Source organism: Odontomachus brunneus, unplaced genomic scaffold (assembly GCF_010583005.1).
Source record: "Odontomachus brunneus isolate Ranch 3 - 2012 unplaced genomic scaffold, Obru_v1 Obru_scaffold_072, whole genome shotgun sequence".
Taxonomy (NCBI): Eukaryota; Metazoa; Arthropoda; class Insecta; order Hymenoptera; family Formicidae; genus Odontomachus; species Odontomachus brunneus.
The window spans coordinates 116,861-142,674 of NW_022639522.1; the positions used below are offsets into that span (position 1 = coordinate 116,861).

General features: G+C 41.8%; 2 protein-coding genes across 8 annotated transcripts in view; both read right to left on the minus strand.

The window, feature by feature from the left end:
- LOC116846940 overlaps positions 1 to 9,605 on the minus strand; it is a 13,585-nt gene extending 3,980 nt beyond the window's left edge. Inside the window, exon 1 of the mRNA XM_032821378.1 lies at positions 2,290 to 9,605. Within this exon, the coding sequence (XP_032677269.1) occupies positions 2,290 to 2,706 (417 nt within the window). The 5' untranslated portion in view covers positions 2,707 to 9,605. The remainder of the gene's footprint in view (positions 1 to 2,289) is intronic.
- Positions 9,606 to 9,781: 176 nt separating this feature from the next.
- Positions 9,782 to 25,814, minus strand: part of LOC116846938 — a 79,058-nt gene continuing 63,025 nt past the window's right edge. For all 7 annotated transcript variants that reach the window (XM_032821372.1, XM_032821370.1, XM_032821371.1 and 4 more), the window contains 2 exons: positions 13,877 to 14,192; positions 9,782 to 13,640 (listed from right to left, as the gene is read on the minus strand). In XM_032821372.1, the coding sequence (XP_032677263.1) occupies positions 13,512 to 13,640; positions 13,877 to 14,192 (445 nt within the window). In that variant the 3' untranslated portion in view covers positions 9,782 to 13,511. The remainder of the gene's footprint in view (positions 13,641 to 13,876; positions 14,193 to 25,814) is intronic.

The following is a 25,814-nucleotide window of genomic DNA, read 5'->3' on the forward strand; positions in this document are numbered from 1 at the left end:
GAGAGAGAGAGAGAGAGAGAGAGAGAGAGAGATCAGACGACCAACGCGACGTCTTCGATGAGCGGAACAGAACTGGTTCCTAAAATAGTTACGCGCTGCCGACCCCGCGTATTATTAATCGACTCGAAGCATGAGGGTGAAAGGGGAGAAAGGGACGGGAAGGAGAGGGAAAGGAAAAGGTCAGGAAAAAGAGAATCCGCTCGGTGCGTCGCGGCACGAGAGACTTTTTCATATGACTGAACGCGCGGCCGTTAATCGCCATGGTATTAACACGGCTGCAGCATATTACCCGTTCAGAGTTATTATTAATTGACGTGATACAACGATGAGGAACGCGATTCACCGGCCGGTTTCTCGTGAATGCTAGCCAACATGCCGATTTTGCCAATCTCGTCTCGTTTGGTCGATTAGGTCAATTTTCTCGAACACATCGCTCTTCGTTCGTGGTTTTGAATTTCCCGCAAAGTTTCGCCCGGCACGCAAGATAATGGATCGCATCGAATTGAATTAACACACATCGCTGATTTGCGCTCGAAGAGAACTAATAAAACCGTATTAACGCGCTGCTGCCCTTTCGATCGAGGCTAAAGTGACCCTGCACGTGTCAATTTCCCGCCGCGCGTGCAGCATCGGAAATTTCGATTCTTTTCAGATTTTTCTTTTGCTCTGCTCATTATATTACGTCGCACACGCGATGCCGCAATTCATTAGTAAACGATTGAGACTCCTCGTTTTATTCACCGTCGAATCAATTATGTCACACGCGACTATTCGCAGATCACGTACACTAAGTTTCAATGAAGTCTTTGCAGACAGCACAAATTTCTTGAAGGAATTTCTTGCTGAAGAAATTTGTGTTGTCTGAATTAACATTTACTGTTAATTACATATATATTTAGAAAATTAGATATTTAGTTAATTACATAGATATTTAGAATCTAACATTTGCTAGATGAAAACTCATTACTCAGCAAACATGATAACGTATAATGTCATTAATATCTTATGACGTATAAATATGTTATTAATATAAATATATGTTTAGTTGGCAAAATAATTGTCAGTCACAATGTATACGCATATATCTAAACAGTGCGAACGATTAGAACGATTGGAAACATTAGAAAGACGAGTTTTGGGCTAGTAAATGTTAATAAGGCTTTCATTGAAGTTTCGCGTTTATTACGTACGATATTAGATGATTCACTTACAGACTCAAATTAATAAAACCACCGTTAACAAGGCCACGCGGGCTTTTACACGCAGGCGCAAATGCGTCGCGCAACGTGATGCGAAATTGCGTGGCGCGCACACGTGAAATTTACTAGCGATTTGCGTTCGAATCGGCTACGTAGCGGCGTATAATACAGCGTCAACAGACGCACCATCGCAAAACTGTGACGGTAGCACGTTTCTCTGCGTTCTCTAACATGCGAAGAATCTCAACGAGGAATAATTTACGACCACGCGCATCGTGACTGCGGCAGATTCTCTTATCTGCCTCGTTGGACACAATGCCGGATCTCGACTCGTCGTGACTTTAAGTTGCGAGGGATCTTTTCTCACCCTTTCTATTCTACACTAAAGTAACAATTAATGTGTCTAACATGGAGATGAACGATGTCATTTCTACTGGTAATTAGATTAATGTGATTAAACTAGCGCGATAGTCGAATTCTTGTGAAAAACAATCACAATGATTACGACTGCTTGTAAGAATGTTGATAAAGTTTTTTCTTTTCAAGATAAAAATAATCAAAACATCTAATGTGAGAGCGGATGATAATATTGCTATTAGTATGGTGCATTTTAGATTAACGTAATTAGACTAGCACGAAAATGAAAATCACTCAAAAACACAGGCTTCTCGTGAAGTACAAGAGATCGTCTGAAATTGTGTGTGTTCAGCTTCTATGAACAGTCAATTACACTGAAAAAATTATTTTTGTATTTGGAACTGAAATATTTGGTATATACGATTTGATTGGCATTACATGTTTTTTACTTGTGTCAAGTACAAATATTATTGAGAAAACAAAATACACGTAACGGTGATTCAATATTTTGGTTGCAAATTACTAAACAATTAACCTCATTTTGACGAAATTATGATATAGTATATCAAATTTTCGTTTCGACAATAAAATCCTTTTTTCAGCATAGACTCGTTCGTAAACATTTAAGTTGCAAATATCACAGCACACTCGAAAGTAAAATCCGATCCTGTTTCTGACGAGAATTTTCCTCACCTTTGTTATGCAGGCGTTGGAATTTCTCCGTGAGACTTACCAGCGAAAGGATGATCCCGCGATGAACCATTGTGAGGCTGTCAGTTACGACGACAGTGACAGTGACGTTGACGATGACGGGGACGATGAGGATGAGGATGACACTTCGCACTGCATCACCTGGCACGCATCTCGAGAGAGCACCTCGATATCGCGGCCGTCCTGTACCACAAATGGGATCGTATACCGGAGTCCTGTCGGCGAATCCGTGCTCCTGCAGGTCCTCATCTTTATATACCTGGTGAACGATGCATCGCGTCGCTCTTCTCCCTCTCTCGTCGTCGTCCACAAAGGGGCGATCCGCGCGAACGGCTATCGTCGTCTGCGTGCGACTCGCTAAACGCGACAATCGTCCGTTTTGTGCGTGGTGTTGGTGCGTGTATGTGTGTCTGTGTGCTTTAACGGGCCTTCTTAACATTGTTCTCGAAGTCGGCGACCCGACAGTCGCGAGGTCATCCGGGAATGTGGACGGATATATGGTTCATCGACGAGGCGGAATGTCATAATAGCGATTTCGAGCACGTGTCGATAGTGAGCCGACATCTCATCAGGTGGGTTTTGTTCCTTGTGGGAGAAGAGTGTCCTTCTTATCGTCGTCCATTGATCCTTATTTCTTATTTGTTCATTATTCGCTATTGTACGTTAAAATTAATTAATTATTCGCTATCGTGGATAAAAGATCACGGCACTTTTACCTTGATGAATTTCGTAAAGCATTCCGTATCTAGTAGAAGAATTTATGTTTCCACGTAATTCTTAGAAAATACATTTTCTAACGGACACGAGATACGTTGCGAAACACATAGAGCCAAGTACTACAACTTTTTATTCACTGACGTGTCAGCTCGGAAATATTCTTATCATTATCATCGTTATTTAATTACAGAATTGGGACATTTACTTTTTAAAAGTAACGCGGTATCGTTATTCGTCAAGAAGTACTTAGCGAGTCGTTACAATTTCCGTTGCTTTTCACGTTTTGAAGATCCTTCTTATGTTGTTGCCATTTACTCCATATAACTATCTGTTATATCCTATATGTGCAAAGTAATGACAGTAATAGCAATTATACCTGTTACCGTAACTTAAAAAAAAGCAATTGCGTTACCATTATAGTAAAGAAAAAAAATGACATCGTTATCAGGTCGTTATTGACAAAAAGTAACTTGCAATGGTAACAGCGTTGTTTCCCACTTAACTATAATTATAACATATTATTACAATAAATATAATTATAACTATATTCTACAATGTTATTACAATTATTTCTAATAGACATTTTTAATCGCTATTAGAAATATCAGAGTTTACGTTATCGTCCCACGCGAGGATCGCAAAGATCTCGGAGTCTCGGCTGGAATACGAAACCTGCCTCGACATTTTTGTTAAGGAGAGATCCTTAACAAAGTCGCGCTACGTGGCGCGGGGCTGTGAATTTATGAGCGAGGGTTAATCCTAACTGTCCTCGCCGTTCATTACGGGAATAAATGACGAGATTCATCGCGGCACGCGAATTTTATTCGCGGCGCGGGATAAAGTGACGTTACGAGGACATGCGTAAGTGAGTCCGCGGCGTATCCTCCAGCACGCGGGTGCACCTGCGATCGTGTGCGATCGTCGCGCACGGGGAACGACATCCGGGGATTTATCGTCGGCGATTTAAAGGCCAGCGTCGTCACGACGACGAACCTGCGCGCGATCTGGCTTGTTTAAGGGCACGCGGACGAACAATGCGATCTCTGAACCTTTAATAGGATGCGTTCGCCCCCTAATAGGATGCGCCGTTTCTTCTGCTGACATTTTATTCCTGCCGCCGCGCACGACCGCTCGTCGCCGAACCCATCCAACGCGAATTCCGCGATCCTACAACAGTAGCGATTGCCTTGATCGATATTGAGAGAACCGCCGATGAACGGACTCGAATCGCAGAGGAAAGGAAAGGAGGAGGGCCGCTCCCCTAACGAAGCGCATCGAAGCGCATTGAATAAAGGGAAAGCAATTTCCAGTCCCCGATATCTCCGACGTAGAACAGCTGCTATCTGAAATGGCTCAGTTGTAGTAAAAATGACACATTGTATCGTTAATTATCGCGATAGGACGATAACGTATATAATACAAGCAATATAATACAATATGACGTAACATCATTACGGGGCACGCATATAAAATAATTAGAAAACGAGTTGTTTTTTATTATTTCGATGCAAAGGCATTAATGATCAATTTCTATACAATGAATTATGGATAAACCGATGAAACTGATAAAAATCGGCTGAGGAAATTTTTGTATCAATTTGTACTCGGTTTTTCCTCAATGAATAAGTCGCCAATTATTTCCGAATCGTTATATTGAGAGAGAAAAATATTTACATTCGGTGAGTACTATAATAATACATATTATTTACATTAATATAAAGTATTTTTTAAATAAGAAAATATTCATTTTTTTAAGACCTTAGTTTTTCATGAAAACATTGTGGTTTATTTTATTATAATTTTAAAAGAATTTAAATTTAACTTAAATTCAAATAGACGTATTATTAACACTCACCGAGCAAAAATTTTTTATTTCTTAGATATTTCTTTTCTTAGTGTAGATCGTACCGAGAATATAAAAAGTTAGCACTCCGTCCCTTTTTATTACAATTGTTTATCGCTGGAACTCTTTTTTATAAGCGTGGCATTACTTCTGTATTCTTCAGAAAGAAGGTGAAAACAAAGCTAAAAATAGATCTATCGAATTCGGAGTATGAGCATAATCCTTGCGTCGAAGGATTAAGCAGGACGAAGGATTAACCGGACGAACTCTTATTTTCCTGGTCGAGATAGAGTTCTGGTAGTCGACTATCTGATTTTACACCGTTTTCTCCCAAAGGCAGACTAGCGAAAGGAAGTTGTCGCAGGATAACGTACATCGGACGACACCGTGGCCTAAAGGTTTCACCGAGAACCGCGATTTTTCGATTGGCGTGTCGTAACAAAGGAGGTAGTGGCAATTTACAGATAGTTCAATGTAACAGTGACAACGTAATAGTGACCGACGCGATGCCATCACTCTCACGGTTACATAACTTTGGCAAAAGGTTCGATACACCTCCTCTCTCGACGAGAACAGTCTTTCCCGAGAGGATATACAAAAATATCCTTGCGCAACGCCAACACACACACACACACACACATGCGCGCGTGCACATATACGCGACGTACGCGCGAAATTATAGTCCGGCGCACGCAACTCCGGCATCATAAATAAATAAAGTATCGCTTGTTACGAAAAATCGCTGTAGAAGTTCGCGTTGCCGCGTTTGCACCGCGGCTGTCGCGTTATCCTGATTTATCCCTCGGCGTTTTTACCCCGCGTTTTTACCGCGGCGGCGAAGATGCAGCGAAGGAAAAATTGCCCAGGGCCGAGTATTGGCTCCAGGAGCGAAACGCTAATTTGCAAGCGCCACCCGGATTTATCTCGAGTTATTTTTCACTCGCGAGAGAGCCGATCGACGAGGAATTCTCAACGAGGTCGAGCGATAATCCCAGGACTTGCTCGTGATTTATTTAACGCTATCTCCTTCTCTCTCTCGTTAAACAGAATGTTAAAACTTCAAGCGATCTCGATAATCCAAGACTGAACTTGAGAATCCTGCTTCTAATTTTATCCCGGATGTTTTTCTACATATACAATTTCCTATCGCGACTGCTCGCAGACCGAATCGTTCAAAGTAAACTCAAATCAGCGGACCCTACAGGCTGAATCCTGACAATCAGCGGAAGAAAAATTGTGTACCTGGCATATTCAATACGAGAAATTTCAGTCGTTTGCGAAGGCATATTCAATACGTTTTTCAATCGTTTGCGAAGGTTCAATTTCACTATCCGATGCATTCTAAAATTCATCGGGGCAAAAGTGTTACAAGCCTCCTATCACTGGCTGTCCATCGATTTTGACATTTTTCATTATTTCCAGGGTTGGGTAGTAACTAGTTAAAAAGTTAAAAGTTAAATTAAAAAGTTAAATAGCTTTAACTTAACTTAATTACATTTTTATACTCTTAACTTTTAACTTAGTTACATTTTAACTATTAACTTTTAATTCAATTATCTTGAAGTTAATCATGTTATAAAGGTGTCACGAGACATCGAAAGGCTGTTCAGTGCAGGAGGGCTCATTTTCGACAATCTCCGAGAAAAAATGTCCGACAGAAATGACGAAAAAACTTTATTACTTAAACTTAATAAATATCTGTAAATAAAACAAGTTTCTAAATAAGGTGTATATTTATTTTTTCCATTACTTGTAAAACTGAAGTCATGAAGTAAAACAAATTTAACTTTTGAATTACTTTTTTTTATTAACTTAACTTTTAATTCAATTGATTTCATTATGGGTTAACTTTATCTTAACTAAGTTAAATTTTCAAAGCCATTAACTTTAACTTAATTTAGTTAAAAAAAATGTTAACTTACCCAATCTTGGTTTCTCGTTCGTGGGAGGCGACAAGCGTAAACGATCGCGAGTCCATTTTCGGCGAACAAGAAATGATTTATCTCTCGCTTAGTAATGTACGCAACAAACGAAAATGGGCGCGAAATATTATTCAAGGACAATCGCGTTACCTTAGCTGATGTTTATGCAAGCGATTCGAAAGCGCTGCGTTTATGAAAGAGTCCCAAGGAGCGTCTGATCATCGGTGTAATCGATTATCGATTTATTAAGATTCCGCAATCTCGTTCGTTTCTTCGCACGGCGTGATGTACCCAAATGCCAACGTCGCGGGCACCCTGTGTAACGAAGAGAGAGAGTTAGAATCCATCGGATTAATCTGTAACTCACGTTATTATAATTTCAGCGATTCTTACCAATCGCTCTCAGGTGCGATGACCAATCGGGCAAAACGATAATTATCGCAATTCAAGGCATCGTCGTTCTTATAAGACTTCTATCGGCAAAAGTGACCACTTGAAGGTTCATGTAAAATTCCGTCCGTTAAATCCTTTCCTTGAGACTATGTGCCGCGTAAAATAATATTTTATAGCTAGTTAAAATTTAAAGTCCACTTAAAATAGATAATTACCGCGATTCACGACATCGTCTTTGGATATCTCTCTCGAGACCTTCTAGCGGTGAAACTGACTATTTAGAGGTTTTGGCTCGATAAATTTCTCCTCCAAGGCTAGACGGTCTGAGGAAAAGTATTTCGGATCTTTCACACTCAATTAAAATATCCAACGATGATATGACAAGTTTTGTTACAAAATCTTCTTCTCTTCAAAACATCATAATTTCATCGAATGGAGGATATCTTAGAGACGACATTATTTTCGTGATCTGATGACAAAATCTCTCAAATTATATATGACAAATAATGTGACTTGGACACAAGGTATATCGCAAATAAGTAAATAAAGTAAGACAGCTTTTCTCTGGATTAAGCGCTTCAAGCTATTCTGGCCGCGATCCCTCCGCGTGGTCTAATAACTGACGCGTTCGCCGGTCGTTATTTTTAACTGAACCGTCATCACCGCACCACCATGTGCAAGTGCGACGCGGGGACGATCGCTCGTGAATGAAACGAGCAACGGCGTACACGAGGACACGCGTGCGAGTGTCGCGACTGTGATTAGAGCTGACACACTTTCGTGTATCGATCGTACATAAGCAGCCCTGCGAACCGATAGCGGCGCGATAAACCGACGTTCATTTAACGGTAATTAGTAGAGATCATTATTAATCGGCAGAAAGACGAGAGGTCCGAATAAGTTGGTCACGCGATGCCGTCGAAATTCAATAAATAATGACGGAAAAATATAAATAAAGTAATTATCCGGACAAAATAAAATTAATGTTGGAAACGCACAAAGTGAGGTAACGCTTGGCGTTGGTAACAACGAATTGGAAGGTATGAAAGTTAAAATATAACCGTCTTCCTTTGCAATGCGAAGTTCTTCGCTGAGAGTTTAAAGAAATCTAATCGTCCAGGGGATTTATCCAAGGTGCGCGATTATCGTGATCACGTTATTAATGAAGGATGAAGCTCTCACATCGACTCCAAAGGTCCATCCCGCGTCCGACGCGACAGGTTTACGGAGATAGGTTGCCCCGATTAACACAGTGTGATCGATTAAATATCGCGCGGTAATGACAAACCGATAATTCACGAGACGCAAGCAACGATGGAGCATTGAATAGTCATCGATTTCCTAAATTAATACCTGGATCACGTAAGGTCTAGCGACGGGAAAGCTCGAAGGGGTCGTTATACCGGAGAATCAATCACTGGCGAAGCGCCAAGTATCGGCAGGTCGGTTAATGTTCGCATGGAGAAGTGCATCTCGCGCGAATCTGGGACAGACTCGGCTCTCGGTAAGGAGACGCGCCACTACCGCGTTTGCAATATCGGCCAACATAATCCAGTCGGCGGCTGTTTCGTCACTCGGTACTCGTCTCCTCGTCGGCGAAAGGATCGCAGGTTGCAAGCTTGTAAGCGGCGCCTGTGATAAACGCGTCGAGCGACGCGTGCCGCAGAAAAGCGGCGGAAAATCATGAAGCTGCGCGACTCGTGAATGCCTTCTCGCGGCCTGAAAATTGCAATTCATTCATCAAACTTAACTCTGGTCATCAAGTACACGACGTAAATCCGTCGCGTGGCAAAATGTATATTTTGAGTATAATTTTAATAATTGTGTCATCTTAACACGATGTTATTAGTCGACTGATGAATGAAAACATCCGCTTCGCCGAAAGAAAAATAAAAAAAAAAAAAAAAATACGAAAAAAGAGAACAAGAATGAATGGCCTGCGAAACTCAAACTCTCGATCGCGTTTCGCGATTTTATGCGCAGAATTCCTACTCGCGATTCCTTTCCCAAATCTGCGAGAATGACATTCCACGGGAATATCTCTTTTCTACCGCCTCGGTAGAAAGCTATTTGACGCCAACTGATATTTACCGGCGAGAGTGACTGTTAATTATTATTAAGTCGTTGCAACTTTGATGAATGGCGCGTTGAGATATCTCGAATTAATTGGCCGCCTCGCGAGTTCGATAAATAATTCACCTTGCATAATCCAGATGCTCCTCCGGCGGGCCTCAGCTACATCATGGTGAAGCACTCACTTCACGGTGAGGCACGGCGGCATGAATTTTTATCGCCTATTCGTTCGTACCGCCGAATTTATAGGCTTGTAATCGTAAGTTAGTATTTTGCGTTATCTGGAAAGGAAACCGGGAATCGTCGAGAGTCGGAGGAGGAGATGATGGTGGTGGGAAACGGTCGGCCTCCGAGGACGGCTAAACTCGCGGAGGACATACGAATTTTTTGCATATATCTCACAAATTTGTAGACCATCCAGTTTCATAAGTCCGCCTTATTCATTCACAAATCCATTCGCCACACGCATTGCCGGAATTCCGATTTGGCAATGTTCCGCATCCGTCCTCGGGAGCCTGCTCGGCGTTGGGATCACTTCACTCTTCATTCGTTCATTTCCTCTCTTGTCTCTTTTTTTTAACAAGACATTTAATATTCGTTTAATATCTGTAAGCTCAGCAGAGTCAACATTTTGCGTGGGAACAGACGGTAAGAGGTTCTCGTGTGTAGGTATGCGCGCGTTTACAGATCCTTTTTCTCGTTTCTCGCATTGCGTTGCGCTGCGCTGCGCAAATCGCGCGCTCAATCGGCTCTTCGCGGCACGCGAAATGTACGGATATCTGGATCCTTCGGACCTCTCCGAAGGACTACCAACACAAGCTGAAGAGAGCACGTTGTCGGAGAATAGAAACGATGAAAAAAAAAAGTAGGAGAAGTAAAGAGACATACCGTATCTCTCGCGCGTACGCTTCTCACTATCTTCTATACGAGGCTGAGAACGAATATTATCGACATCTTTTTTCTTTTTTCTTAAAGAACACAAAGTGCTTTTTCAAGCGGTTCGAAAATAAAGAGAGATCGACGAATTTACGCGGCGAATTTCGCATGCAACCGGTAGATTTCCATATGATTCGCTGACAATTTATGATCCAAAGAGGCGTTTCGATCGCCGCCACGAAGAGTTAACTCCTCCCGGTGATATCCGACTAGTTCGCGATTAGGATTGCCCTCGTCAGTCAGCAATCGTCGACCATGGAAGCGGGGAGATGCCGAGATCTCTTCGCCGTTCAATTAGGAAAATAGTATCTGCGGCATCATCCGAACACAAGTTTCCAGTTTCTCTCTTTCTTCCTATCTCTATCTTCTCGGCATCTCGCCGCTTACTTCCACTTCGCGGATCGATCAGGATGAGAGCCGAGATGGTTGCGGTGTCAGACACGTCTCGGCCGGATTGGATTTTAACGACGGATTTGCCGTGACGAATTTAGAGTCGCTTGAAGTCACAAGTTCAATTTTCAACGGAGATATTTGCAGCCTACATCTCATTATTCGCCACGATATAACCGAGCTCGCCCTGATCGATCGCGAAATTCTCATTAACGTAGATACGAATATACAAAAATTACGGGCACTGCAAGAAAAGTATAAGAGGTCTAATTAAAATCACAAACACGGTGGTTTTTCGTTAAAATAAAATAAATTCGGGATTTTGAAGAAATTCCGTCGAAGTTCATCATTTTGAGTAGTTTTAAAATAAAGAGAACTAGCCTTATATTTTTAAAACTTCTAAAAATATAAAAAAATTCGTAAAAACTTTAAATTACAGCTTGATTTAGTGGTTCTGGGTTAAAATTGCACATAAAATGTGATTGCGGTACACGTGAAATGAGATTAGTTAAAAACATGATTTCGCTTATGCGAGCTCCCGTGAACAATTCTGGCGGCGCCCATGACGATAATTAACAAAATGCACTCGGGTACTCGATCGAACATGCCGGCAGAATCTCCGGCAATCTCATGTTCAAAGGCGCAACTCTATTCACCGTGATTGACCGTCGATGTAATAGAAGAGTTAACTCTCTTGATGATAGTAAGAAGAGAAGGGCCAACTGGAGCGTGAACGCAGTTATAGACGCGGAAACACATGCGAGAAATATCGTCGGCAACGAGCATCGACGAGAGAGAACACTGGATGTTGAATTTATGTTCAATTGATTTTTCATTTAACCCGTTCTAATTGGCCCTGCTCTGCTTTTGTCCCGCAACCTTGCATGGTACAGACTTCTCTACGTAATGTAATTTCTCGAATTCGTCATTAAAATCGTAATAAAATCGAAAATCGAGTGTCTCACGAAAAGTGATTGTTAAGAGAAAAAAATGTTACGCTCTTCGATCGGTGTTAATTTCGTATATCGGCGGATAAAATTAAGGGCTAACTTACCGATTCGAGGGGCGACAAACGGTTGGCTCAACGACGCCCTGAAAGAGACGTGGCTTCGGGGTTCTCGGGATCGAATTTATTGGAACAGCGTCGCTTACTGACACGTAGAAAGCGCTATTTGTACCCGCGCGGAAGCAACCCTCCTTTCAGCGGGTTCCGTGGGTAAAATTAGGAACGCTATCAACGAGCTGCCTCATCAGCCTTCGTCCGCAAGTTCATCTGCCTATTCGACACAGAACTTTCATTTTTCTACGTGCGTTGTCTCACTCTTCTACTCGCTTCACAAATCGTTCAGAGGAGATACTTCGTAAAAACTCTAAAATATATCACGTTGAAAATCAGCTTCTCAAACTAAGTTGCTCTCGCGCATGAAACGACAGAGAGGGAGAAAGGGAGAGAAGAACAATTTTACCCACGAAATCCCACGTACGCACTCCTTCAACCGCGGATAATTCAAGCTGTCGTCTCTCACGGGCGCGCAGTAAAAACGAAAAGGGCCTGTTCGAATTCGTAAGGATCGAAATAAGAAAATTGACGAAAGAATACGTATCTGCGAGGGAACACGATAGATCCGGCACATTCTGCGTATATAACGTCGTTTAACGCGTTGAATATCTCTCGCAGTACATCAAAGAAAGAACGATCGAGGTCACCGTCCTCGTATTTGCCCTCTAGGAACGATGGTGTGTTTGTGTGTGTGTGGATGTGTCTTCTGCTCGTACCGAGATCTAACGGACGAAGAATAACGTCCCCCGCGAAACTTTACATATGCCTTGTCGCACACTTCCCTCCCCACAGTCGTTTCATTCATCATTTCTCCCTTTCTCTCTCCCTCTCTCTTTCTCTCGCTCGTACATTCGCACATTTACTCACGCATTCTCTCACTCTCACTCTTTTTCTCGCTCTCTCTCGCGCTCTACGCGCTCGTGCGCACAATGCATCCTCGAAATCACGATAATCCTGACGATAATTAACCACGATAGTAAAAGCATATAAGCTATACAGCTACCATTCTGTATCTACAATGTAGTTTTGTATGTATAATATATATATATAATATATATATATATTTTTCTTTGTTTCTCTCTCTCTCTTCCTTCGCCTTTTTTCTGTTCTGGTCTCTCTTTCTTTCCACCGCGTTCTACAAACGCGTCACAATCTCGAGACGCGGTTCAATGTCCGTTCGCGCACTGACGTACCCCACGTGTTTCATCACGTGGACCTCGAAATCCTGTCCCTCGCCTGGAAGCCGGAGGGCATCCTGCTGAGAGTGCAATCTTCCTCGGCAAGAGGGTCAGCGATCTGCCAGAGATCATTTTTCGCCTGTATCATCGCTTTGCACTTTTCTTGTCAGCGTATTGACGATACCTTGCGCTCCGAGACAGCCTTCTCGTTCCTTCTGAAATATCTCTTCAAGTTGATCTATGCTGAGACTATTTCACGATTACGAGACACGAACTGTCTTTTTCGAAGTCTCACGAAGAAACTCATACTTTGGGCTCTCGGAGACCCGAGAGTAGTATCCTCTCTCTCGTAACTGAAAGCATATTCTCTTCATTTCTGACATCACTTTCCAGGTCCCTCATTGATCTTGAAACGAGGGAACGTTTTCCCTCTCCGAGAAATTATCTTCCGGATTCATTCTTCAGGTCCCAAGCGATCTAGTGCCGCCGTCGCTTTCCTCATGCCCGGACACATTCATCCTCTTCGAGACGATTTTGTCGTCCGAGAGCCCTTCTACTTTGTCGACGTCTCGATCCCCCTCAATGCTTCGAGTTGTCCAACGACGACTCTTTGGGTCCTCGAGGTTTTTTCCGAAGAAGTCGCACCGCGTCGTTCCTCAAGTCATGCTCCCGACAGGGCAGAGAAGGGTCTCGTCTCGCGCGCGCGTCCCCGCCGCCTCCGCCGCGCGGTCATTACTGGAGCACGCAGCACTTGCACTTAGGCTTCTTCTTCAGGGTGACGTGCTCGACCTGCGACGCGTCACCCGGGCCCTGCGCCGTCATCCTCGCGACTTCCACGGTCGCGGTTCTCGCCGCGCCGACCTGAAACATCGACAAACACATCCTCGTTACGAACAATTGTGAAACAATATCATGCAAAGAATGTAGAAATAATATATTGTCTTACAAATAAAAGAAAAACCTTCACTACGAAAAAAAATTAAATAAATTCATCGTGATGGTAAGTCGATTTAATGCAAAATCTGTCATAATTCATCTGTTTCAAATAGAAAAAATATTTGAAGTGGACTTTGCAAATTATGGATCTCATTGCTCACCTTTTCATTGACGGGCTGATTGCTGGCATTACCGATCTTCGCAGGGGTGCCGTGAGCGTTGCCGTTCTCCTGGCCGGGCCTCGGCGACGAGTTGGCGTGGCAATTCGCGGACTTGAGGAGCGGGCTGGTACTCGAGGGATCGTGCTCGCCGCTGGCCGAAGTTTTGCTGCCGGCCTCGCATCCCGGCAACGGCGGCGCGTTCTGACCCGGGGTCGGCGTGATCGGCTTCCCGCCCTTTATCAACTCCACGATCTCGTCAGCTTCCCTGGAGAGGTCGCCGTCCGGCCTGAACGGGTTGTCCCAGCCGCTGTCCGTGCTGAAACCAGAAGAACACATCTCCCGCGTTCGGTATAGTGCAATTAAATGGATTGTTATAATCTTACGCGAGCTGTTAAAGTATAGTTAAACAGACATTAAGGACTTGTTTTGCTATTATTATAATTGAATGTTATTTTACGCGTAAGTTTAGATTTGATTATGTTAGATTTGATTATTTTTCTTTATTTAATTTATTTCGGAAGTGCAGGATTACAGGTTTTTATAGGTTTTTTGTAGAAAAAGATAAAATCAGGTTTTGCATCTTTTTCTTTAAGTTTCGCGTTTGTTCCCACGACCTACTTTCATTTTAATAGTAATCGGTGGCACGATATCGGTTGATTAGCCGGAAAGACGGATACACGGGAAGAGAGGACCTTCTTCCTCGGCTCGTTCTCCTCGGGTCTCTAATTAATTTCCAATTCACGGATTGCTAATCGCGGGCGCACGGTTCAGTACGAGGAATTGGGCCCCTATTCTTGAAATTTTTGCGTATACGTAATTTTCATTGCGCAGCTATTTTATGGTATGATTAAACCTGCTCAGTAAAACTTACGTATGGACAACTATTTCAAGAATAAAGGCCCTGGTGTCGCAGCAGTGCTGCCGAGATGCGCTATAGATAACGAAGTCGCGACGGGCGACTTTGCGCCTGGCAAGTAATTATGCAATTACCTTGAAGAACGTGAAAGAAACATACAAGTCTAAAAAAAGGTCTTACGTGGCATGCGATTGCAAATGAAGATGTTTGCGATCCTTGCGCGATATCTAAGTAATAACGATCCTTCAACACTCGTTGCCGCGAGTTGGACACAATTGTCGACTTTACACGAGAAAGAACAGGAAAACAAGACGTCGGATATGAACTTATTAAATCTGTTAAATATTACGACAATAAAGTTAGAAACTCTACTCCCATGTAAATTATTATTTTTAGATCGAATTGCAACCGCCCTGATATCAAAGTTATAATTTATCAAACGCGACATTCTCATTCTCGCGTTACATTCTTCATCTATTCGATTAATTTCGCAAACACGGAACTTGTGTAAATTATTACTCAAAAATACCGAGTTGCAACTACTTGGTATAACAAATGGCCGACACTTCACTTTCAGATCGCATTTTAACAAGGATTACGAGCAAGTCATGCTTTGATGCAATGTACATATTAATTATTCGTATTAATTATCATTGATTCGGCGGCCTTCCTCGCCGCGGAGAGTTACCGCATATATTCGCGCCGTTTAAATGTAAGTGATCCAAACGCAACGTCCCGATCGCAGCAAGCGTCGAGTGTCACGTCGGAGTAAATTATGCTCAATTGCTATCGCCGCGCCCGGACGACCGTGACATTAGCTTCGGCATTGTGCCGCGCGCTTAATTGCGCCACGGTGCAATATTGGACAACGGGCGGACATTTGCAACCAGCAGCGACGGCGGCGGTGGCGCACGTGCGCTTCGCTGCTCGCGTATTTTGTACGTGCGCGGCGAACTTCCGGCCGATTTGCACGGTGCTTCCTGGTCGCGACGGCAAATTAAACGAGCGCTTTTCAGGGCCTCCGCCATCGTCGCTGGCGTGCTGGAACTCACGCGGCCCGAGAACTGAACCGGTCGAAACTTCGGGAGACACGCGATGTTGTTGCAAAAGTTATGCATCGCGATTCAAAGCCCGCGGGTCTGGCACCAACGCGGCACTTACACCGACAAAAAAGTGGGCGGTGTGGTGTTATTATTAACGCCCGGTGATGCGATCGAAACCGCTAGCGAGCGCTTTCGAAGCGTACGATAACGGTTTCGAGCCGATAACTGTAATTGCCGATGTGGATAATGAGTAAATGAAACGCTGATAACTGCATTGACGCTTAAAAAAAGAAAAAATAGAGGCGAGTTGCGGGTGAAGTTAGAGCTAACGCGACACGACACGTCTCGACCAAGTTCCGTGTGCGCTGTGTGAGAAATACATGTTTGTCACAGGGAAAGTGATTAAAGTCCAGTTGCATCAAGCGAGTGGTAAGGTAAGTGTTCCGGTAATTAAACAATGTCCCAATGATTGAAACATTAATAATATATCTGTATTCAATATTTCTAAGAAAATCTTTTAAATTTTGTCAGAAGATATTTCTTTGTGCCCCAATTTTTAATGTTATTTAATTGAGCATTCAGTTATTAGATTGGATGTATATTATTCAGTAATCATTTTTCAATTCGATTACTAGTAATTACTGGCATAACATTTCATTACAATTATAACAGATATTTATTGATTATTTCAATTCCTATTATTTTTTAAGTTTTCAGTTTTTATTTAATATTTTTTAAGTCTTATATATACGTTACTTTTGTATAAATAATGTAAAATCGATCGAGTTTTCTTATTAGTTCAATCATTGGAACATTTATCTTGAGATAATCCACGGTTAAATCATATGTTCTTTGTATCTTTGTTTTTTCTATCTTTTATATCTTTTCTTTATATCTTTGTTTTTTATATCTTTATATCTTTGTTTTTTATATCTTTGTTTTTTCCTCAAAGATAGAAATATGATTTTATCGTTAACTAACTTACCACTTATAAATAAACCTACTTAAAAGGTACACTCTGATTTCTTCCTAATTTGGCAAAAATGTAGAAGAAGTACAAAAAATATTTAGGTCATATTTTTTTTCATTTTTTCATGGCTCACTTTGAGTTTCACGGGCAGTTTATAGCTTTTTAATTCTTATATTTTCATTCCTATCATTAACAAGTACAACAAAAATGCATAAAAATAAAATTAAATACAAGATATAGTTAAATAATTAAAAAAAAATTGGCACAGCTTGGGCTCAAACCATTCTAAATTTCTTTAGCCGAGATTCCAAAATATTTTAAATTTGTTAAATTAGTCAAGAATGGTTCGAATATCGGGCAAATCGATAAATTATTTGTATAAATAATTTTTTCAACTTTTTACATGTTTTGTTTAAACATTTTATTATTTATACAAATAGTTTTACATATTTGACTTCATATTCATAATCAGCAGGCCAAAAACGTCTATATATCTTGTATTTAATTTTATTTTTTATGTATTTTTGTTGCACTTGTTGATAGAAGTGAGAACATTAAAAAGCTATAAACTACCCGTGAAACTTAAAGTGGGCCAAAATGAAAAAATATGATATAAATATTCTTTTTTTTTTTGCATTTGTGCCAATTAGAAAGAAATCAGAGTGTAACTTTAGATTTACTTAATTGGTGCAACCTAATTTAAATGAGATTTTCGTGAAATTATCGATGCTGAAAATTACCGAGTTTTCAGTTATCCGGATATTTATCATCTAATGAATACCAAATTGCCAAAGATGTAACCGTTACATTTATAAAATTTCCACAGAAATTGAGAAAATTAGAATTAAATTAATTAAATTAATGATACGTTTTTATGTCGTAATACGCGCAAATATAAATTTGATCAAACTATCGAATTTAGAGCAATCGAAGAGCAATCTAGAATTTACAAAATTTTTTATCCAGAATTAAATAAATAATAAATAATTGCACTGCACTGCAATCGCTCGATATCAAATGTTTGAAAATTGGTCGACATTCTCCCGTTCGATTTCGGTATTGCACATCTTAATAAGAGATCTGCGTTTCCTACGATAACAAAATCGCGAATCATCGAACTCGTCTCAATATGTCAGCACAGACGAATCTACCATTTATCAAATCATTATAGAATTATTATCTGATCTCGACAAAATGGAAGTAGCGAATCGAATTGAAGTTTGCGAGCGCGCATTAACTCGATACGTCTCTAATTACTAGCACACGAACACACTCGTATGCGGAAAACTTCATTGTGATGTTGAACTCGGTAACATTTGACAGTTCATTTCCTGCGGTATCGGTGATCTAACATATACGTTCCTTACAATCGGATCGCAACGTAATGCAATTCGAAAGGTTAATCGCAGCTAGCCGGGAAATGGAAATCGATCCGGATCTCCGACGAGACGACAGATCGCATTCGATGCGATTTCCTGTTCGCTCGGACGAGGTTTTACGTGATTATTCGATCGATTACGGGTAATCTCGTCAGACGACTTGAGACACGGCACGAATTTTTTTTCACGTTCTCCGCTATCGTTTACTTTTTTTATTGACTCTCAATCGAGAGCTTTTCTGCGCAAATCGGATATTTCTTGGATGACGCGATGTGCAAGCACCTTTAACGAATTGCGCAAAGTCAAACTTTGGTCGGCCTTCATTTCATTTTAAAATAAGTTGACTTAGTGACACTATATTTATCATGATAATATTCAGGATTCAAATAATAATGAAATTTTGGCCTAAGAGAAATTAAAAATTCACAATTATCCCGAACGTCGTATAATTCACGTCTTGGCACAGTTTTTGATTTTCTTATCGTTTAATTTGCAACCCGCGAGCCTGCCGCGAAATTCTCGCTTCGCATTATACATAATTCACTCAAACATCTTTCCTGTCTTTTAATTTCCGAACGACGACAATTAGTCGGATCTACCACAAATTCAAAGGCTTTTGACCGCGACTGTTTTTTCGCGAGGCGGCCCGACGTGGCCGCCAACGTGGCTCGCGGGCAGCGCATATCCCTGCTTGATGTGTACTCTTCGTCTAGGTCTATAGTCGACCAGGGGTTGAAGACCCCCGAGGAGACGTCGCTCTTTGCTCTTTGAAACCGGCAGACACAGCCGTAGTACGAGCACACGGCGATCGAAACTGCTCGACTATTCGCGCGATGAAAAAAAAGCGGAACGCGAAGAAGAAAGAAGACAACGATGAGGAGTGACGGCCAAGGGTGAGGAGGAGAAGGCGGGGAGTGATGAAGGGGGAATGAGGAAGGAAAAGCCGCGGAAGGCAACGAACCAGAAGAGCTCGGGATTCAAAGGTGGACGATGAGACGAACGTGAGACGCGAAATCGCGAGATCGGCAAAAGGAGGCTTTTGGGACGAGGTGGCGGGCAAGGAACTTCGGAGGAGAGAACGTTCGGGACGAGCTTATGCAAAAGGCGACTGTCGAGTGCGATTACCTCTCGTTGCCGTCGGTGTCCTTGGGCACCTTAATCACGTAGTACACGTGGCCGCCGTGGGTGGTCGTCATTTTTCGATCGCGCCCAGCAACATTTGACAGCGGCAATCTCCGTGAGATCTATCTCCCTCCCCTCTTCGCCCGCACAGTCCCCTCGGCGTCTCGCCCTCGCTCTCTCACGCTCCACCGAGCGCGAAGTCGACTCTCGGACACTTCATCGTGTTCTTTGACTCTTAGTTGAGAAACTAGCCGGAAGAAGACCGCAACCCGTAGGTAGAGAACGTGTCTGCCTCGACTCTCGCCGATGAGAGAAGAAGAACTTGGCCGATTTTGCGCGGGCGAACTTCAAGAGCAACGTAAGACTTTATTTTTAAGCGTGTTTGCGACACGTCACGGGATCCCTCTCTCTCTCTCTTTCTTTCTAACCCTTCCTCTCTCTTTCTCTACGACTTTTGCTCCTCTCTTTTCTTTCTAGTGCTTGAAGAGCGAGAGAGAAAGAGTGGCGTAGCGTTATTTCGGGGCTGGTGGTCACGCTCGCGCCAAGAGGAAAGTATCCTCCTCATCAAGTTGTATTTTGCTCAATACAAAACTGTTTACCGCTCCCTCTGACGCGAACCAGAAGATTAACGGAACGAATCATCACTAACGATCACGCTAGTGACGCCTCGGAGTTGGCAAAGGGGGCCATACGCGTTAATTCCACTGATGCTGCTGTCGCAAGAGCGCGCGTAAATGTACAGCGCGCGACTTGCGTCGCAAGCGAATTGGGAATAAACGAAACGTCCATCCATCGATTTTTCTTTAGAATCTACACTGAGAGAAAAATATAGTTGCTTTTGGCGTCAACTATACTTTTTTGTGACTTTAACCAGAAAAATAATTAGAAGAACCATCTTTCTAATAACACTTACTAAAACAATGGTTTTCCTAACTATTTTTATGGTTAAAATCACAAAATAGTTGACGCCGAAAGCAATAGATATAATAATATATTTTTTTCTTAGTATAATAAAAAAAGAAACTTTTGGCGTGTCCGCCGAAAGTGCTTGATCCTTCCAAAAATTCGACTAATTTATCATATAGATATCTTGAGACAATTCTAATTGTTACAACGACATAATAATGACGAGTTTGCTTATCGAAATTAATTTTCTATACTTTGACATTTTCCCATGACAGAAGCTTGTTCATCGAATAGGTCGTGTAACGCGGATAAGCGAGGTGAGATCCGCTTCCGTTACGTGAAAGCCCGATCGACCTGTATCGCGGAATGACCTATTTTAGGAAAGTCCGTGACCCGTTTCCGCCGACTGTCCGACATTTTACCGGGCCCCGAGTCATTGGTCAATCGTCAGTATCGGCTTCCCACGCGCGCGATTGTTACTCCACGACGGCCGTCGTCGAGGAGAAATTATTCTTCGGCGACCTGTTCGGTCCGGCGACTCGTATTTTCGCGGATGCGCACAGAAGGCAGCATCGAAAATAGCCTGGAAATTTACACGTGAGTCAGCGCTCGATGTGGAAACGCCAAACTACCTGGGGTTCGCGCTTTTCTACGTCTCGTCCGATGAATTCCATTCTAATATGAGGAACGCGATTGATTATACGTCAATATACACGGAAGGGAAGATAATCGAGAACAACGATATTTGACACATCGGAACGGAGTGTTGGAATAAAAACTGTCGGAGGGAGTTCTTCTAAAGCGAGCAACCAGTTGCTCAGTGGAGCACGAACGGTATCTGATCTAAGCGGAAGAGGACGAAAAAAAAAAAAAGAAACGATGAAAGAACAAAGAGAGATTCCTCGGCCGACTTCGACTTCTATGTGTCCAGCGCGAAAAACACGTCCGGATGAAAAAGCAGAGTAGAACACCGCATTGAACGCTGAAACGAAGGATTTTGCGTCAGCAGGCAGAAGGAGGACAACGAAGACGAAGAGTTTGAACACGTAGGAGTTCTCTAGGATACGCGACTTATTTGTGCAACTAGTTGCCCGGTGAAGATACGAGGGTATCGATTCGGAGTTGTTTACGCACGACGTACGGCTTCGGCAATGGTCGATTCCTGAACGAGGTGGCACGCGAATCGCGGTATTATCGCGCGGGAATCTGTAGAAAATCTGGACTAATCCAACAAGGACGCGACCGCCCGACGTCACACTCGCGCATAACGAAAGTTCGGATTGACTGTCATCTATTTTCGATGCGACCGAAAATTTATGTATGCGCAATCTGAGAATTTATCGGTGCAACGGGAACTCGATCGCTCGCAAAATGGGAGGAAAAATGAAATATCGCTCCTATTCGAGGTGAAATATGAAAATTAATTCAGAGTGCTCGTCTCAAGGAATACAGCATTGCAGCATTAATAATACGCGTGGAAGCGCTTGGAATTGTGACATTAATATTAAATTTCAAAAATTTTAAAATTTATACCGATGAATAATTGCTTTTTTACGTAAGCAGAGGAAAATACTGCTTTTCCACAAGTGAGTGATCAGATATGAGCGTTTATGTCGTGTCCGCGTGAACTTTTTCGCTGGAAATGCTATCACCTGGCCAAGATGTTGACCTTTTCTAACTCGCCACGTATCCATAATCGCCGGGTTTAGACCAATATTCGCTGTACATAGCTCGGCGATAAAGTTAGTGTCGAGTGCATCGGTTTCTGAAGGGTTAAAGGGCTAAGGGTGCATCGGGGTTTGATTCGTTTTATACTCGCGAAGCTCGCGAACAACCCCAGCGAAAGTGGCTTAGCCACTGGCGACTTTTCACGATCGACTATTTCGGCCTTCGACATTTTCAGGATCCCGATTAAACGGCCGACACCGCCTCGCCCTACCCTCACGTTGTTTAATGACGTACTCTCCCCCAGGCTGCATTCCAGCGCCCTTCCCAACCCTTCCCTGCGCCTAGCGGCTTTCGTGCCCAGCGGCTATGGGGGTTGAACGACTGGAGCGAGAATATGGGTCACGGCTGTTCCCTTGCGAGGCGAGGAAAGGGCGCGCGCGTTTTCTCGCCTTTGCGAAGCAGGAAATTAGATTAAACGTTTCTAAATTACGATTGAGTCGAGGATTGATTCGAGATGATCCGATTCTGATATTTTGGCTTTCAAATACAAATACGGGTTCTCGTGTCCAGTAGAATACAAAGTTTAGTAATCGAATAAAAACTTTCTTTATATATACAATGAAATATTGAAATTATGAGAACTTTCTTTATATATACAATGAAATATTGAAATTATGAGAACTTTCTTTATATATACAATGAAATATTGAAATTATGAGAACTTTCTTTATATATACAATGAAATATTGAAATTATGAGAACTTTCTTTATATATACAATGAAATATTGAAATTATGAGAACTTTCTTTATATATACAATGAAATATTGAAATTATGAGAACTTTCTTTATATATACAATGAAATATTGAAATTATGAGAACTTTCTTTATATATACAATGAAATATTGAAATTATGAGAACTTTCTTTATATATACAATGAAATATTGAAATTATGAGAACTTTCTTTATATATACAATGAAATATTGAAATTATGAGAACTTTCTTTATATATACAATGAAATATTGAAATTATGAGAACTTTCTTTATATATACAATGAAATATTGAAATTATGAGAACTTTCTTTATATATACAATGAAATATTGAAATTATGAGAACTTTCTTTATATATACAATGAAATATTGAAATTATGAGAACCAAGAACAGCTCTTACAATTTTATATTATGAACTGTGAAATGTCTATTGTTCACACTGCAAACAACGGATAAATTATATGCCATTATCGCAGTTAATGTGTCATGTTATTAACACAGTAACGGCTCTCAAAGTTGTACAAGGATCATTCAACGACCTTCTCTTCTAGTAGAAAATTATAAGAAATTATTTCAAGTTATAAGTTCAAGTTATATAATTATCTCCTGAATAATTGTTATTTTACATCTGTTCTTCATCCCATGAATATTTGCACAACTCCAAATTTAGATAAAAACAAAAAAATTGTAAGTTTGACGATTTTTAAATTGAAATATCTGAAGTGACAATCTTTTGTCATCTTGCGACAACTTTTGCAATTTTATTATCATGGGACTCCGGAGATTTTTTAATTCTGCCAATCACCATGTGCGCGATTACTCATGGCATGACCGAACTTGCTTCACAATATGCATCTTCATCCTCGATTCTTCTCGTCACCGTTCTAATTACGACTGGAGCTTAGTCTATCGAATGAGCGAAGCGATTCTCGAGAAAAGAGGAGATCGCGGAAGCAAGAACGCGAATGCGTTACAACATGACCCAGATTCGCGATCTGTGCGGTATATGGGCTACTGGATATAAGGTCACGCAGTACGGGGGTGCGTGCGTTTGCGCCGCGTGTCGTTGTCGTCGTCGTCACGGGTTCATCACGTAGTGTGCGGCTGCGTGGACCGTTTCATGCACCTGGACCAGGCTCTCCAGATGGGAGAGTGGGAGGACACGGGAGGGATGGACGCAAAACTCAATTAGCCTCCGATTACGAGATATCTGGAGCGCCATGTTTGGTCGCGGCGCAACTAGATCAGTCTGTCGCGCGCGTGAAATTGACTTAATTTACACATTTGACGTTTAAAAAAAAAAACAGAAAGAGTTCATCTCCGATGACGAAGATCAAAGGAAGTGCGGATTGAATTTCCTCTACGGAAAAGCAGTTGCCGAAAATTGTTCGAGGAATATATTGTACACTGAGGGAAAATGTTTGTAATTATAATTACACAGAAAAACAATTACTACAAATTATGGTCAAGAGAGAGAAAACTATTTTTTTATTATAGTGTTAGCGACAATAATCTTATATGCGTGTTACTATCACTATTTTTGTGTTAGAACAGAAAGTAGGGGTAAAAAATAACTATAATTTTAATTAAATTAACCTTTTTTCAGTCTAATATAATGAAAACATTTGAATCGAAAGTCAAGCCAGCTCAATTCTAACGACACTACGTACGCGCTTTTTCTGTTTTTTTTTTATAGAAATAATTTTTTCGCGTGTTCCATTACACGATTCAGCAACACAGATTTTACGACGAATGCGCTATCGTTGCTTATGGTCGTCGCAGAAGCTACTACAATCCGCTTAACGACGTTACTCGCGTTCGACGCGTAATTGATAATTGGCGGTGATACGTGGACCTGCGCAACCGAATTTCCCGTGAAGGAGTTTAATAGAGTTCAACGAGGCGGAGGGCGAGCGTCATTCAGATGAGGAGGTCGTGTGAGAGTGCGAGGGCAAAAATTATGTCATGACGTGTCATTCGGTCGTTGAGTCTCGCTACGTCACTTCGCTCCGCTTGTAATCGACCTTGGCTGAACATCGGATCTTATTCTATTAATTGTGACTTGCATTTCTATGTAAAATAATCTAACATTCGTGAAAAATCGTATTCGTACAATACGAGAAAATTTCAGATGAAAATTGCAGAACGATTCTTATTCCTTGTTCGTTAAACGAATTTTTTCGACAATTGATTCCTCGGAAACAACTTCCAAGTTTGTTGTATCGCGTGTAATCTAAGAGACGCGCAGGATATTAATAGCATAATTCTAATTCTTTTGTTTTGCATTAACGAGAGTCGGCCGATGCGCTGAAACGCGCACACGTCTACAAGAAAGAGTTATTATTATCGTGTTCGCGGTAAGGCATGTTTTTCCCGCATGATATGAGACGGGAGAGAGAGAAGGATAGGAAAACCCTGCTGAAAAATTCACACCGTGATGACCGTCGCCGTCTACCCACTCGCCTCTTCGAGATGCATCTCAATGCATCTCGTTGCATCGTTTTACGCGGCACCGCCCTCGTAAATGTACTTTTTAGTCTTCTATCATACATGAAGCTTATCCAAATGCAAGTACCACAAATCACGCGTGTATAATCCGCTCCAAGTATACAATTATAGCGGCCCTCAGAAGTCAGTCGCGAGATCATTGTCGTTTTAAAGGAAAATAACATCATGTGAAACCTCAACTGTCGCCTCGATTCTTCGAGAGAGCTCGAGTCATCCTGTAAATCGCTTGAACGAAGACAAATGTGCCTGTTCGTCGCAGAGTTGCCGATTGAGCTGTCATTGGATCGATTAATAATTCAAGATTAATCTACGACGACGTGCTAAATTACGACTGTCCGACGCGATTGGAGCTCGATTCGCGTAATATTATGCGACTCCAGAAAATTAGATAATCTCGTCTCGTACGGTCCTAAACTTTTCTAAGGCAGGTCACGGTTTTCGACGAAGTCGTCGTTCCTCCGGTCGCTATCTTTGGCACGCACCGCTCCGAGTCGGACACATTCGGATCACCCCGAATTCCATCTCGCGAGCCCCGCTTTCACGACGTGAAATTGAACACGCGGCCGTAAAAACCATCAAAAGTCTCGGTTAAAAAATATGGATCAAGCGCTATCACTTATTAATAATAAGATCGCTTTCGGTCAATGGGTTCGATACAAGAGCGACGTAAGTGGATAATCTCCAAGGTTTGTTTTTAACGCGAGACCG